This window comes from Pygoscelis adeliae, unplaced genomic scaffold, assembly GCF_000699105.1.
Source record: "Pygoscelis adeliae isolate BGI_AS28 unplaced genomic scaffold, ASM69910v1 Scaffold84, whole genome shotgun sequence".
Taxonomy (NCBI): Eukaryota; Metazoa; Chordata; class Aves; order Sphenisciformes; family Spheniscidae; genus Pygoscelis; species Pygoscelis adeliae.
Genome location: NW_008824754.1, coordinates 4,466,579 through 4,483,450, shown reverse-complemented (window position 1 = coordinate 4,483,450; position 16,872 = coordinate 4,466,579). Strand labels below are relative to the sequence as shown.

General features: G+C 43.0%; 1 protein-coding gene across 1 annotated transcript in view; it reads right to left on the bottom strand.

Annotated features, from left to right (window-relative positions):
* The window catches only part of TENM4 (teneurin transmembrane protein 4), a 619,397-nt gene that overhangs the window by 53,860 nt on the left and 548,665 nt on the right, over positions 1-16,872 (bottom strand). Inside the window, exons 21-25 of the mRNA XM_009323472.1 lie at positions 14,881-15,148; positions 12,364-12,507; positions 10,986-11,235; positions 8,311-8,331; positions 881-1,113 (exon numbers count right to left, since the gene is read on the bottom strand). Coding sequence (XP_009321747.1) covers positions 881-1,113; positions 8,311-8,331; positions 10,986-11,235; positions 12,364-12,507; positions 14,881-15,148 — 916 coding nt within the window. The remainder of the gene's footprint in view (positions 1-880; positions 1,114-8,310; positions 8,332-10,985; positions 11,236-12,363; positions 12,508-14,880; positions 15,149-16,872) is intronic.

Below are 16,872 nucleotides of genomic sequence, written 5' to 3'. Positions count from 1 at the left end.
TCTCTCCCCTCTTCACAAACACTGCAGAAGATGCGTACACCAACACTATCTTCCACCTCATCTCTATACCCTCCGTGTGTTTTTTTCCGAGGAGCTGTGGACAGCTGCGGGGAGCGACATCCTCCATATGCAGAGCTTGTTACCTTGAGACTGCCAGACTGAAGTCTTGGCTACACACAGGACTGCATATGTTTGGCTAAACCTGTTTTGAACAATTTAGTTCACAGTCATGAAGGCTGTGTGATGCTTTTATTCTGATTTGACTGTGCTTTTATCACATTTAAGTAAGGTAATCAGGAGCCAGGTGAAGTCGCGCTGAATTAGACCATTCCTGTATCGAAATTAGTATCCACCCCCTAAGCTGGATGCCATGATATATAATGTCAATGCATAAACCTCAATTTACGTATCTCTGAGCTGTATGACGGTTTTGTTGCTATTTTATATATATTCTTATAGAGCTTTTCATGTTTTTAATGCCAAGAAAGCCTCAGTGAACTGAATGTAAGTGAATCCAGTCCAGACTGGGAAGACTCAAACACTGTTATTTGGTAGGGAGGAATAGTGGCTAAGTGAGTATAAAATTGATGGGTGGATTTATTCTATTGCCCTTTGGACACGTGCCCATCACTACACCCTTCTGGTCTGGCACTCCTCCCAGCCACCTCAATAAGAAGAACAAGGATTGGCTGAGGGTGAGACATACCCACTTATTTCCAGAGGCAAGCCCTTAGGATGTATTTGTGGGTTGATTTGGGAAGACCTGCAAAATCCAAGGGCATTTTCTGAATTGGAGAGGAGAGCAGTCTCCAGCATGACTAAACAAGCCCCTTTCAAAAAGACCCCTTTAAAAAAGCCTGAGGAGAAGAAGCTGTCTCACCCCTGGGATTTGTAAGGGTAGCATCAGTGCCTTTGCCTCCATCTCCGCAGCGGGTATCATCGAATGGGAGGCACTGGTCCCCAGTTCCAGCCAAGACCTCTGAATTCTTCACAATGTCTTTCACTGACGTGGTTGACTTGATTTTATAGATACGTCGGCTGTTGGTGTCGGAGAGGTAGATGGAGCCGGTGATTGGATCTGTGGTCAAGTAATACTTATGAGCTGGGCTGTGGCTGAAAAACAAGGGTATGACATTATTTTTTGGATTATTTGTTTCCTTAAGTCAACAGGCAATGCAAACACTTTAGACAATAAAAATGCACAGGGCAGACAGACTGGGAAAGTGAAGCAGTGTCGTATTTGACAATGTTACTACACGGTGTGTTACAGCACAGGATCCTGAGCTATATCTGTTACCAGTCACTGTGTCTGGGGTGCTCTCTGACATGAAGGGCAGCTACCAAAGGAAAGGGCTCACTGGCCCGAGCCAAAATCATGCCAGGAACTACTATAGGTTGAGTTCCAATGCCTGGGATTGATTAATTTACTTAATATAGACAGTCCTGAAACTGGTGTTAGTGCAGTGCCAGAAAGTGAAAGGGAAGCGTACTACACTAGGTGCAGAAAACAAAGCAAAAAAATAAAACCTGCCCTCCCAAGAGAAACCCCAGGACAAAACCCCAAATGCAGACCCCCAAGTATAAAGCACCTGAAGATGTACTCGTGAAGAACTGTGCATCAGGGCTTATCTGGTGCTCTTGCTGACTCCAGCAAAGACCCTAGAGTCCTATCCTACCCTCACGGAGATTAGGGGGAGTCCTGCCACTGAATTCAGCTGGACCCCAATGAAGAGAGAAACAAAATGGTCCTTGAAGTGCCACATTTTGCCCTAAGTAAAATGTGAACTAAGAGGAGGGCTGAGGAACCCGAATGTCAGTCCCCTGCTAAACCCCGCTCACTCACTGCTTCCTCGAAAACTAGAAAGGGTGGCTGAGAAAAAGGGGTGAGCAGACAGAAGGCTAACGTTTCTAGCTCCACGACTACAACACTAAATGAGCCCAAGACTGAAGAAATGAATAAACTAGCATCCACTTTATGGAAAGCATTCGATGGGACTGGCCAGAAAAACCAACCAGATGAGTTTAGACACAATTTTAAAAATTGTCTTTCAAGGAATCTATCTGTAGTTTAATATAGATATTAAACTTATTAACTTCTTTATTAAAATTAAGTGTTTATTACTAGTGTGCATTGAGCTGCATCTCTTCTAAGCCTGAAACCAACAGATAAAACTTGTAACACCTGCTGCCTGAACACAGGTCTCTCTCCTTCTAAGAAAGGCTAAGTAGTAATTAGAACAAGTAGGAAAAAGTCTCTACTTTTCTCCAGAACACCTTCAAGCTGTCCAAACTCATCAACTCCCAAGAATTCATAATAAACGCATAGGCCATAGTTCACAATTTTGCACTTAATGGAATTGTTCCAGGAGAAGCTGGTTAGAAACCTGAGTGTCGATCACAGTTGATTCTATCCCTCATAATAAGAAATTTCCTCTCTCTTTCAACCTTTACGTTAGGAAAATTAACCCCTCTTCAGACACATAAAAACTACTGAATTATTCTCTGCTTAAAAAAGCTGTAAGTTGGTTCTTCATTCAAATTACTTAATACTTTTTGGGGAAAAAAAAGCCTTTCTGATTTATTCTGGAATATCCCTTGTGATTTATCCTATTAAAGTCCGGACAGATTTCATCTCCACAAATGACACTGATTCTTGCTAAATAAAATGCTCTGACCTTCAAGACAGCTCCAGCCTGACAGTTCAGTCTCCATCTGTATTCCTTTCCAATGACAGAAGGCTGGTAGGGTATTATTTAAGTTACCTGCATGTCACTCACACTAAGCAAGTGACTTCAACCCTGGTGGAAGAAGTTCCTTGTGGGAATCCATCATCCATTTTGATGAGGGCCTCGTATTTTCCACTGACTGTCCTAACAAAGCCCAGCTGAATGTCAGTCAGCTTTTGAGCTGTTCAGGATCTCTATTTTGCATGGGATGTGGACAAGAGGAGGACGTTTTTAATGGCACTTTGCAATTCTTTAGCATCTTCGCCTGGAGAGCACAGATAGCTTTCACTGAGTCTTACAGCAGGCCGTTTGCAGATGGGCAAAGGCAAATTACTTCCCCAAAGATGAAGAAAAATGGTAGCAGAACTGGAGGTTCCCACTTCCCTTTCCAGCACTATCACTGTAATTTATTTTTGGATTTCATAGACTCGCTCTGGTGGATTTTATTATTGATTACAACCTTCTGTGGAAGAGAGAGATCTTAAACTATTTTCTAGTCCCAGCTCCTGTGGAAAATGGACACTGAAGCATATGCTGGTTTCTTTTAACCACAGGTAAAAGCAAAACATTCATCCAGCAGAAAAGCTGAATGGTACTTCCCACCTAAATTTACTGACTAAGTAAAAAACTGTCATATTAAGGTAATACTTTGAGTAGCTGCTGGTAACCCAAGTTTAGTTCTACTAATGAGGTGCTGAATATAGATTCCTCAAAAAAGTAGGGATGAGTTCAAAGTTCACAATCATTGAAAAATTAGCTCTGACTGGTTAAACTTTTAATCCTCTGCATAGCTGGATGCCACAGAGGCACATACACCTTTACTACCAAATGTGCTTTGGAAGAGATAGAGGTAGAAAGTTATGTTGGTTAAACTACCCATGGGATGGTAATAATCTTAGCTCACTTAAAACTTATTCTGGATTTCACCTGGTGAGCTGATAGCAAAACTCTCCTAAGACATACAATTACTTTTCTAAATGTAATGTCATTAATGGTATTGGCAGCCCCAATAAAAACTATATCTTTTCTGCTGCATGGCTCTGTGTGAGCAATAGGAAGTGGTGGTTCATTTTTATCGGCTACTTTTTATTTTTACGGGCATTATCATGGTTTCCTAAACACCACTCCATGCATAGGGCTTTTGTGGGTGGAAGGCCCCCTGGGATGTCTTAGGCAATGGAGTATTTAACCTGGAATGCTTTGGAGCAAGGATGGTAAAACACAAACTGTTAAAAATGATCAAGCTTGAATTTACCCCCCTGGTCTCTGCCAACAGTTTTCACCACTGTATCGGGAAGGTGTCACGCTCTGCCCTTGCACGAATTGCATAGCGTTATACACTGGAGCTTTTGTTTAACACTTCAAGATCCTTCAGGATGAGAGATGCTAAATAAGCATATGTTAGTAATGTAAAAGTTCCCAAACTGCTTCCCTTCATCTGTGATAATGCATGAGCACTGGAGCCAGGAACACTGAGGCTTTGCTTTTTATTTAAAGCCACAATCAATAGGCAAATCCAAGTGGCAAATTGGACTGAACTGAACAACAACTGAAATAAATCTGCCTGGGGTGAAGCAGAGAAGATTATTTTTTTTCCTTTCATCCTCTCTCATTGCTCAGTTACATAATGGACCAAAACAAAAGACAGGACTTTTTACTATTCAGAAGACTTAATCAGTTACAGTATTTGTAGTCTCAGAATATTTAGCCCCCATATTGACACTGCCACCACTAGAAAAGGGCTGTGGGTGAAGAGCTGATTTCCCATTCAGATAATTACTTTTGCTATTAAGGTTTTTCAGAAGAAACCCTGAGCACTGCACTGATATTTTAAGTCCATGAAGGAACAAACCGAAGTTGCAGGGATGGGGTGGGCTGGTACCTAACCAAGAACAGACACTTTAGTGGGTGTTACTGTGTGATGGTGTAGTCACTGGGAATGAGGACAGTTTCATAAGCAGAGGTTCTGCAGGCCAAAGTGAAATGGAGGTGATATTTGCTTCCTTGTACGCTTGTGATACGGTGATGTGCTGGGAAAGCACAGGGAAATCTTCCAAGTCCACAGTGATACCAGGTGTTTGGGGTTGCATATACGCTCTCCCACACATCTGCCTTGTCCCCTTCCTTTTTTCATTCTCATTATTCAGACAGGATAGTACCAGCACCATTTGGGGAGCTCTGCAGATATGTTTGGAGATTCAAACTCCATTTTAAAGTGCTTATGCTTTACAGGATTCCTTACACACAGGCATGAGGAAGGAAAGTGCTAAAAAGTTGGGTGAACAGGCAAAGAGGTGGCACTCCTCTGGATTTCTTCTGTTGTACTATAATGGATGCACAGGCTTTAAGCAAAAGTTATTACTCCCTTGGGCCCAGAGCCCATGTTTTGGAGGAGTCTGAGGAAGGAACCTCCTGCTCCAGAGCGGGAAGCCAGTCTCTAAGGAATAAAGATGAGAAAAGGGAGATGGTTCCTGGTTTCAGCAGGTTACCTATAATGCATCAGCACAGCAGACTGCACCTTTTCATTGGCTTCTGTTCAAAGCCAGGGGATTCATCTCACCGAGCTTTAGATGGTTACAAGGTGGATGCTTACATCTGAACCGGCTGCCTTAACTCCCTTTACAGGTAGTGGAGAGAAATAGCATCTTTTTGGGTATGATTTGTCTGACTTATTTTCAACACTTATCTTACAAGATGAACTACATCTTAGTTTCCCAAATGCAAGAGCATCTACCATCTCCTCTAAAGGACAACTTCTGTTAATGGTAACAGTATGGCTCTGGCTCCCACTGTGACCAACAGACAGGAGCAGTCACAATACCAAAGTTAGTTACCCATAACAGCTGATCTGAATAAACCCCTGGGGCTTCTTTGGATCTGATGTCTCTGTTTAAGGACATGAAAACACCTCTGTAAAACTTTCTGTGCTAGCTGCCCTCTTCCCCTCTGAGACTTGCTGGCCTCATGCATTTGCTGGTGACTAAAGAACTACCGAATTCCTGAAGCCAAGCGGTTTTTGTTCGGCAGGGCTGCGTTTCCATGGCTCCATGCTAAGCACCCTGCCGCTCACAAACAGAGGATTTTATTATAGCTTGTGTGAGGTACTGGTCTTTTTTTTCCCTGGGTGACATTCAATAGATTAATACATAAGAAGGCCACACAGTGCAGTGAGCTGAATTTACACTTGGCCTTTTAGTGTTTTCAGTTTGTGTGCGATGCCCAAAGCTCTTCTAGTGTCACAGGCTGGATAATAAAACTTCATAGCAATGCCATAAGCCAACCCAGGGAGTGCAAAGGACTTTTGATCCGATCCTAGGGCAGTTTTCTGAGATACCTCTCTTTGCCACTAATTGTAGATTTGTCTCTCTAAGGTATGAATGGAAACAAGAAAGGAAGAATATATTTAAGTGTGGCCACTTTTTGCATATTTACAGGACAGAAATGCCTCACTGCCCTCCATGTTCCTGCAGAGAAAAGATAATGATAATTAACTGTAAATTATTATTGCCATGCTTGGAAAAAGTCATTAGCTTCTATAGGCCCATCAAGCCAGGTCCATACACAGACATACTGGAGTAAGTTCCTACTAATCTATTAATGAATGACAGACGGGTGTAAACTTGGGAGGCATCACAATTTGGTGATGCTTTTTGGCTTAGCTAACATCCCCCATGCTGACACACAGCCATTTTGGCTGTTGCAGAATTAGACCTTGGCTACCTATGCTGTGCTGTAGAGCCAAGCCTCTTAGTTGGTAGCTCCAGAACCTCTGGAGATCAAGCTCACCACAGGCTACGTAGTCAGGAGGAATCCTTTCCCCTGAAATGAGGAAGCTTTTGCATATGGATTGCAGCTTTTCCAAACCACTAAGATTCAGTCCTGTGGATCTCACCCTTTGCAACTGTTGCCTGTCAACAGTGTCAAGCTTAGGACCTTCTGGAGCTCAAAGCACTGGAGCTTTGGCTAAGACTACACCCACTTATTTCCCTGTGGCTCAGGAACGAAGAGGCTTCCTAACAAGAAGTATTACGGCAAATGACACAGAACAGATGCTAACTCACACGGATGACTCCCTTAATGTAGTCACAGATGGGAATATTTGATCTAGAGCTCCTCACCTCCTTCTCCTCCCTCACTGGTCCCCTTTGGACTGCACTGAAGCTGGCATTTCTCGGCTTTCTTTCATTTCATTTCTTAGTTTTTAGGAATTGTCTAAAGGCTGAAGCCCTGCCAACTTTGTAAGGCTCTGGTGGCATCTGCAGCATTTGTGGCCAGTCCATATATCTTCACTCAGTTATTGCCTTCATACAGAAAAATTCTTCTTGTAACAGGTATCCAGCTGCTGCCCTTCATTGTCAAAGCAGGTGCACTTTAGTGGCTGTGTATTTCTAAGGCATTAAGGATACAACCTGGCTGCTCCAAAGAGAAATGAGTTTTTCTATTGCCTTCAAATGATGTGAAAGAGGAGCTGGGGGGCTGGAACTCAGCCTGATGAAGACAGTCAGTGCAGAGGTCTTGTGTACCAACCTCCCAGCCCTGCTTTGGGCCAGTCCATTATACTGTGGAAGCTCAGCCCTTCATTAATGTTCTGGCAATAAGACAAAAAACCAGTTTCTACTCCATTGCATTTCCAGGCATGCAGATAAAATGAACATTTCTGGTTTTGCACAGCCTCTATGAAGTCAAAGAAACAGTAAATAAAAAGCATGTAGCACGAAAAATCCCCAATCCCAAAAGCAAAAAGAAAACCAAACAAAAAAACCCCAAACCCAGCTCCACAGTCTAAGCTTCTAATTTAGAAAGCAACTGGGGAGAAGGATGGGAAACTTGTCAGAGCCAGAGAAGTCCTTGCAAACACAGACAGTGACAGGAGGTTGACATCTTCCTGAATGCAACTGATTGGATCAAATTCACTGAAACTCCAGTGAACCCAAATGACAAATATGCTTAGTGACAAAGCTCCAATTTAGGAGTCTCTCTTTCATCTTGTTTTCTTGTCATTACTTTTTCTCTTTTTTATTGCATTTCCTGGCTAAGGTTCTGAGTTGTACTACCTCCCATCTGAGCCTGACATACTTTCACATAATGTGAAGGCTCTCTATGAAGAGCTCAGGCTGACAAAGAATTACAAAAAACTTACTTCCCTAGGTGGGTGATGCTGGGGTACATCTGGCCCTTCATTATGCCTGTTACACTCCCCAAAACTCAAAAGGAAGACATTTCACCATATGAGAATTATTTTTCCAGCATGGCTATTCCAGTGACCTGTATCCTGATGGTGCTCCCACTTTGCTTCCTTGGTTAATTCCCACCCACTTTTCCTTCCACCCTCCTCCTCTCGTTAACCCTGCTTCTCGTGTCTATACTTCCCCTGTCTACAGCTATGACAGCTCATGCAGAAATCTGTGCGACTCTGCTCTGTGATTAATGGCTCCCAGTTCTGATGACTGATTGCCTACGCCAGTTTTAATCACGCCAGCTTCATTTGCTATTGAATCATCTGGAAATGGCACTTGTGGCTCACTGTGTAACAACATGCAACAAGACAGGGAGTGGCATAAGAATTCTCCACTGGTTGGCTTACCTATGTCTGAAATCTTTATTTCTGACAGAAGACAGGAAAGCAGGGAATAGAAGAAAGAATGAGGTGTTAGCAGCTCAGTTCGATGCATTATTAGCAGATTGAAAACTTGACAGTAACTGTATCATACAATGCAATAATAAATAAAGACTTAGCTGGAATGACACTGATATATTTTATATTGGATATTACTTGGCAGCGAGCTCACTTATGTACCGCCGCATATCACAAAGGAAGTGTGATCTCACCTGCTTGGAGTTATTCACTTATGCAGGAGATAGGACCAGGCAGACTTTATCATTCAGAGCAGTACTGAGCTAAATATATGTAGATGCAGATATCTTTACAGTTTTTTTCACTCTCAAAGCAAAACTTTGTGATTTGCAAAGGTACCTTAACAGTTGCACAGTTACAGGTGGCAGTTCATTGCCATAACCTAGTGAACTCTAGCCCAGAGGACTGAAATTATGTTGAGCTGGACATTTTTCATGGGTCTAGTTACACACCCAGCTGCAGTTATCTGCGACTCACAATGCATTTGCTTTCCTCTCTGCAACAGAACACTACCCTCAAAAGACGCCCCCCCAAACAAACCCCAAAAGCCAAATAGTGAGGGTGTTAATCTCCAAGGCGATGCTGATTTGAGAAGACACAAGCAAACTCCATTTAGTCTAAAAGCAATGGCTTTCCTCCATAGCTTTTAGTCAGCCTGCATCTGAACCCACTTACTTCATAGCACATCAGAGTGAAGAAATGTTTATTAGATCCAGTAACCTAAGTGTTTGCACAGATGAAGCAGCAATCGTTCCAGCAGATTTAACTCTGGAGTAAATTTAACTCTGTGGCTCTACACAAAAGCCAGCAAGGCCACTCTGTCAAGGCTTCCAATTTTCTCTTTTCCAATCAGGAAATACTCTGCAAAACCTCCGCTGGGTCTGGTATTTCCACTGACAATGAAACAGGGATCAGGTTTTCAGAATTGTACTTCTGGGAATGAGATATTAATCCCACTCAGTTGCAGTGGGATTTGGGCCCCAAATCACCTAGGCTCTTCTGGAAATCTCACCTTTGGCTGTTAAAATAACTTTCTGGCACTGGAAGAATATTACATTCTTTAACGTGGACCAGGTCTGGAGATTTATCCCAGCTTCCCACCTTACAAACATGAGAGATATTAAGTTCTCGTATATCACGTAACAGAATAGCAAGAATCAGGTTCTTGCTTATTTACTCAAAAGGTACCTCAGCCCTCTGGGATGTGACTGTAAACATCTCACTGTGGGCTTCCTAATTCAATGATTCCTCCTGATTTCCTTGTCGCCCTTTGAGCATACCAAGACACCTATTCTCTAAGTGGAAGCTGTGTGAAGGCTGTCTGGATTTTTTTCTCACACACCATGATCTACGACGATGGTTCTGCGTGACAAGACCTTCAGCAAGGCCTAAGGACTGTGGGATGTTTGTAAATGAGGGACTAATGGGATCTTGCACCAATTTTGCTTCAGATCAGCTCTTTCATTTTTACCCGTGGCCTTGTGGAGCAAATGGGAATACAAAGCAATGCTGTACGGGGGACCTTGCTGCTCTAGTAAGCTGTCTAGTAAGCTTCCACGTGGCAGTCCTTGCAGAAATGGAGCCTTATTTTTGTCCTCAGCAGCCAGGATGTTAAATCTGAGTAGAGCAGGGAGGTTTTTCCTTTCTGGAAGATTCTCACTTTCAGGCCAGATCTTGAGAGGTAAATGGGAATGTGAACCTTCCTACAATGCTAACCTCATATAGACCCCTCAGGACTTTAGGTCAGGTCCTTCAAGCAGAGAAGCCTCATTCACAAACACTGGTTTAACTCTATTGACTTTTCCTGGAGTGAGTCTTGTCTGGTCACAGAGTTCAGAGTCAGGCCCTGGTGCTTTGAAGTGGGTAACTGTATTTGTTGTGGAAATTTTAGATAGGAAAAATATCCCCAGTGAGGTCAATTTGAAATTTTGATTCAGTCACAATCTATTTCATTTCCTCAGAACTTGTGACAAATCTATACTTTTCCCTCCCCTTCCTTGTTTTCAATGGATGTTCCTTCCCCATCCTCCCTATTTCTCCGAATATATATTTTTTTTTCCTTTGTTATTTGGGGTAAATGGAAACACTTCACTTCTTTTCAGATGATCCATCTGTATGTTCACCCTGACACTGCTGTTCAGCTGGGAACCAAGGGGAGCTGATATGTGTTTGTCCCCCAAAAAACAACTAGAAAAACCCAGTCTGTGACTCCCTAGGTGATCATCCTGTCTTAATTACGAATCTGTCCTGATTAACCTCTACATATCACCATCAGTGCTGTGTCCTTCCAAGTTTAGGTTATCTCAGAGGCTGACTGTTAAGTTTAAGAATTCCCACTGATCTCTAACTACACCGAAAGGGAAACGTCAACACAGTTTGATTTAACAGCACAGAAACTGTCAATATTTTTGGTGTGTGATTCAATTCTGGAAGAACTTGTTAGGCTTGTGTTTCTCCAGTGTAAATCAAAGTCAGCAGAGTTGCAGAAGAGGCAAATCTGGACAGCTTTTTTTTCTGTTTTACTGTAGGTTTTTTAAGAGTTTTGCTTATTTTCCTTTTGGGTACATAACATTTCTGCAGAACTCAAGGGCATAGTTATAATGGCCACGTGCAGCACAGCGTACCTCAGCTCCAGTATGTTGGTGACATTGCCAGAGGGAAAGATCCTTCGGATGTAGTTGAAATCTCCAACATAAAGACTTCCATCAGACCCACATGTTAGGGCAACGGGAGCCAGGAGTTTGTTCCCATCTGCAAGACCATTGCAGCTTGGACAAGAAATGCTACGTCTGCGGCCGTTGCCCATAATGCTTCCGATTACAGGCGGCTGCTGGGAAATAAACTGGTTTTCCCCATTTCCTTTATGCAAGATGCCTAGAGAAAGAAAACAGTAATAAGGAAATTAAAGAAAGACAGGGAAACTGAGACCAAAGGGAGCACAAACTGGCAATGCTGGATGGCAGCTGGGGAATTTGTCAAGTGGCAAGGACACGGTTTAGTGGTGGACTTGGCAGTGTTAGGTTTACTGTTGGACTCGATGATCTTAAAGGCCTTTTCCAACCTAAATGATTTTATGATTCTATGATTCTAAGGAGGTTTATCATCTTTCATAGTATTGTTTTGTGATGGTTTCACGAGGAGCCTTTTATCTGAAGTAAGTATTTTTATAGACCTGTTACATTTCCTACAGAACAAAAGTATGTAGGGAGAACAAGACTGTCTTTACCTTTGAATGAAATAAACACACTTTTCAGCGTCTCATGAATTTTTACCTGCCTTTTCTGTCCCTCCTTGCCCTGTAATTTGCAGCCTACCAGGTAAAAAAAGAAATTACATAGCTCATGGAAAGATAAGGGACAGGAAGACCATGGTGCATTCTCTAGAGAAATGTTTCCTCTGCAAAGGTTTGGAGGAGCTCTGCTTATGTTCCCTGTAAGTGTAGTGTTTTCAGCAGTGGTGTGGGCTGAATGAGATGTTTGCTCCCATACCTCTGCTATCATCCAGAAGGTCACAGTGCTTCCATTTTTTTAATATGTTCTGATCAGCTTTCAAGCCTCCCTGCTGCAGTCCTTCAAGGACTCTGGCACCTGCCATTCTCCATTATGACCCACAAAGCCTCTCATTTCTGCAAGTACACTTTGTTGTACTTGCTGTTGCTGGAGGATGTTTCTAGGTGGATTTATGGTCAGTGGTAGGTCCAATCTGAATAGACTCCCCTTTGTTATTCTAGGAATATTTTCCTTGTTAATCCCCTTCTTTTAAGACACTACGAAGTTAGACATGCTGACATTCAATTAATTCACTATGGCCAGTTTCTTTTGGATTTATACACACCATATTGCTTCTAAATGGAGCTTACTAGAAATAATTTGTTAGTAAAATACATGAGAGAGTACATGTGTTGGTCAGGTTTCTTTCCTTTTCTTGAATTCTTAATGATAAAAAGCAACTGGGCCTTGCAACACTGCATTATTCCTCTGTCATGTGTTACAGTCAACCTACCACTTTGTATGTTGAGGGCATGATGTTTGTCCAGGGACCATCCTCCAAGTTTGGAAGCATCAATTTCATAACCCTGAAGCACAGCTGTCCTCTTCTCCCACAGGATCAAGTCAGGACAGGATTCATACTCATAACCTACCGAAACTATGAACAAGAGAGAAGCAAAAGACCCCCCAGATTAGTAACCCAGAAATGCACAATCAGCACACACAGAGTTTCAACTGAGCAGGGGTAAGAACATTTCTACCGGCAACTGCCAATTTCATTTAAAATGTCATCATCGTAAGGCACAGTCTTAATATTTTTCTCTTTAAAGGCCATCCTGCATTTAAAAAGGTCAACACTGTTGTAGATGTTGGGCAAATGCGCTAAAGATTTAAAAGACACTGTTTTAAAGACATATTTTAAAACAATGGGTATTTGAGAGTGTAAACCACTGCTGGACTCCTAAATGGGAGCATTTGACTCCTATCTAGTATCTTTGATCTAAGACTGCATGTCAGGAACTTGCTAAATATCATGGCCTTTCTTGGAAAGTGAAGACTTATACAAATGAGGCATGGGGCAGTGAGTCCCTCAGAGACAGCAGTCTTAGACCAGGTTGACTTGTGTTCATTGTTAATGTCAAAAGGCTACACGGCAAAATGTGGTTTGCTTGCCATGATGTCTAATCAGAGCCTTTCAGGAGTAACTCCACTGAACACATTGGAGTTGCTTAAGAGTAAAATGATGTCAGTAAAAGGAAAATCATGTTTTTGACAGAATAATGACTCCTTTATGATTTTCTCAGATGAAGCAGGACCAGTTTCACTGGTCTGCTTTTCTTCTGCCCTACCTGATCTTTTCAGTGCTAACAGCTGAAGCAGAGCAGAACTGCAAGTTCTACACAAATGAAAAGCAATTACATAGCTCTTTTTTTTTTTTAAACTAGATAAAAATAAAGGTCTGATCTTACAAGTTTCCCAGCCTCTTTGAAAAGTGCTGTTCACTGGGTGAACTCAGGATCCCCCATCAAATACAGCCTTTTGCAGAATCAGACAGTATCAGAGGAAGATGTAATTTAGGAAAAGAAGGCTTGATATTTTCCATTGTTCTAGAGGTGGGAATTATTGAAAGCCTGAATGCTGAAGTCCTCAGACCTGCTCAAGTACTCTAGGGCTGCAGAGCTGCATCATGGAGCACTCAGGACCTGATCTAGCAGCATGGAGCTGATCTAGCATCTTAAAGAGCATGTAAACAGTCTTTCAGGATATGCTACCAGGACACGTTTCTCAGTGTGGACTCCAAACTGGGTAAGCTCAGCAGGTTGTATCATCCAGCATGCTCAAGGCAGCTGAGCCTGAGTGAGAGGAAGGCACCTATTCTTCCTCCTAGAAAACAAAGCACCCTACAGCTCCTCTAAAGAGACTTATATTCAGCTGGGCTATCATCAGTGAACCACTCTTATGTCAACAAGTTGTATCATCCAGCATGCTCAAGGCAGCTGAGCCTGAGTGAGAGGAAGGCACCTATTCTTCCTCCTAGAAAACAAGGCACCCTACAGCTCCTCTAAAGAGACTTTATTCAGCTGGGCTATGAGGCATCAGTGAACCACTCTTCTGTCAACAAGAGCTCTATTTGTTAATTTGGGATCTCTCCATCTTGCTGATATCATTGTCTTGGCAGCCTAAAAGATCTAGTCTAGACTCTGTCAAAGACCTGTTAACTGAATGTCCTCTGGTTGTTGGTCAGATGGGAAGGAACCACTGCAGAGCAGCATCACCTCCGCTCACTATACACTCAAAGTACCCCCTTCCCTCCATCATCACCACACAGAACTCACTGGGTGAGGTCTGGGATGGCAGCAGGAAAAGAAGTGAAGTGTGTCTCTGCATATATATTATACCCACAGTTTCCTGCCCTAGCAAGGACTTCAGGTTCTGCCCCTGTAGAGTGGGTGGCAAGGACCATACTTCTTTGTGCTGGGGATGTGGCATGTTGAGTATGCAGAACCTTCCTGTTCTCTGCCTTACAGCTTCTGACAGTCTTTTGTGGATGTAAATGAATGCACAAGGTACAAGAGAGAAGAGCATCAGGCCCCGTTTTGGGATTGGGTTCTTGAATGGGCAACGAAGAGGAAACTGTAAGATTAGAGCAATCCTGAAGGTCGGGCACAAGGAGGTTGGAGATTAGGACTCAGTTCTAGGGATTTCTTTCAAAGCAGCGCTGACAGCTTTTGGCTATAGATGAGAGGTAGCCAAACGCCTTTAGTCCCAGTTCATTCCTTCTGTATGAATGTGATGGTAGCAGCTCAGGATGTATGTGCTGGGCCATGAGCCAGAGAACAGATAAGTATTCATCTGTTGGGGAAATGCGTGCTGCCTGAACAGCTGGGCTCAATCCTCTCCAAGGAATCAGCAGTGAACCAGCAGGGACCTTTTTATGTATTAGCAGTTGGACCATACCAGTCTAGGACAAGGTTTGCGCATTGCCACTTAGCTGCTTCTAAAAAGAGACACAAGCCCTGGGGTCACTTACCGAAGGCTTCTGAGAGCCCATACACCTTCTGGCTGTAGACATCTGTCTTATCCCAGATGAAATAATAGGACAGGTCTGGAGCAGCTGCAAACCACCTTCTGAAGAGGCGTCCCTCGACTGCCACCATGAGGTGGACTTTCATGAGGTTGAAGGGGATGGTGGGGTGGGTCATGCTGATCCTCAGGACTGATTTGTAGCCAGCTGTGCGGCTGCTCAGGTAATTCACTTTTATTTTACTACCGGAAACGTTAATCTCCTCCTGTAGAGCCTGTGGAAAAGCAATCCAGGAGGTGTTAAATCAGCAGCAGGCAGACAGGAAAAGGGAGTGAAGCTGTAATTTATCAAACACACCTTTATAAAAGCTCTGGTAGACATGTCTAAAAAAGCACACCTAGTAGGCATCAATTATAAAATCATATACGTAATTTATGGGGTTAGTTGTGGAAGCCAAGGAATGCCCCCCTCTTTCTCCATCTCTGTTACATGGCAGAACTGAAGACCAAAGTATCGCATATAAGTCAGTGCTTACAATGGGACTCACTGCTAAAAGGAATCCCAGGACCCATGGTGAAAGGAGCTTGGTGTCTGAGATTACTCCAGCCCATCAGTTTAGCTTCCATTTTCTGTCTTTTATCTTGGTAGGTTTCTATGGCTGCTAATTTTTGTCTTTTTCCCAGTAAAATATCAAGCCCTACTTGGCCTGTATCTTTATGGATGTTTCCCGGCCCCAATTGTAACCTGCCATTCCCTCCATGTCATTAGTGAATCCTGCTTCCATCCTCCCTCCTCTGACTTACCCATCTCTCCTTCTTTGAAACTGCTCCTCTCCTGCCTCACCTCTGACCCTCTTTGCCTGATCTACCTCTAGTCTTTTCTTCCCTGTGTCCTGGTCTTTATTTTCTGACCTCATATTTGTTCCTACTTACTCTGGTCCTTGCTTAAAATTCCCTCCCCTCTTACCTGTGCGATGAAGCTCTGGGTCTGACCTACCACCATCAACCCCTTTCCCTTCCCTTGCGTTCTCCCTTCCCCTCCTTTTCCAAATTCCGCTGTGTTCTAGGTGAGTTGCTTCGTTTTCTCCTCCAGCCATGCAGTGTGGGTATTTCTCACTGACTGGGACAGTTATCTCACAGGTCTCCATTCCAGTATAATATTTCACAAAAGACTGGAGAAACAGCAGGGAAAGTTTTGTCTGCCCCTCTTCTGCTTTGAGAATAGAGAAGACTCAGTAAAAATGGGATTTTCATCTAATTTACCTGCTAAAGTATGACCAGATCTTAAAATTCTTCTTTTTTTTTTTTAGTTGGAGAAATGCAGGGAAATTTTCTGGAAGAGGATACAATGTACATCCCTGACACCATGATGATTCTCCCACGCAAAATACTGGTAAAAAAGGGCATTTATTTCTTAATTCTTGGGGGGAAAAAAATTAGTTGTCACTTTCCAGAAAATTTCACTCCTAGGTAAGCACCCCACCTTGACATTTTCAGCACAAGCCGGCAACCTTTGGCAAAGTTTGAAAGAAAAGATGAAGGTAGAAGCTTAGCAGAGAGCTGGAAAATTTGGTCTGATAGTGGTTTCACAAAGCTGCACTGTTCTCTCCTGTGCCACTTCTGAAATACTTTGGTGTGCTGGACCTTAAATGAGCTGTGAAAATACTTCCCCAGCAATAATCAGCTTTCATAATATTAAGGGCATGGAGGCTTGAAGGCAGGTGGGTAAAGAGATCCACCCATAAGGAAGGGACCACAGCCATCCTGGTGTCCTCCAAGTTATGTGGCTCCTATACTCAACTCCTTCTATGCAGAATAGAATAGAACAGAACAGAACAGAACAGAATAGAATATTTTCAGTTGGAAGGGACCTACATCATCTAGTCCAACTGCCTGACCACTTCAGGGCTGACCAAAAGTTAAAGCATGTTATTAAGGGCATTGTCCAAATGCCTCTTAAACACTGACAGGCTTGGGGCATCGACCACCTCTCTAGGAA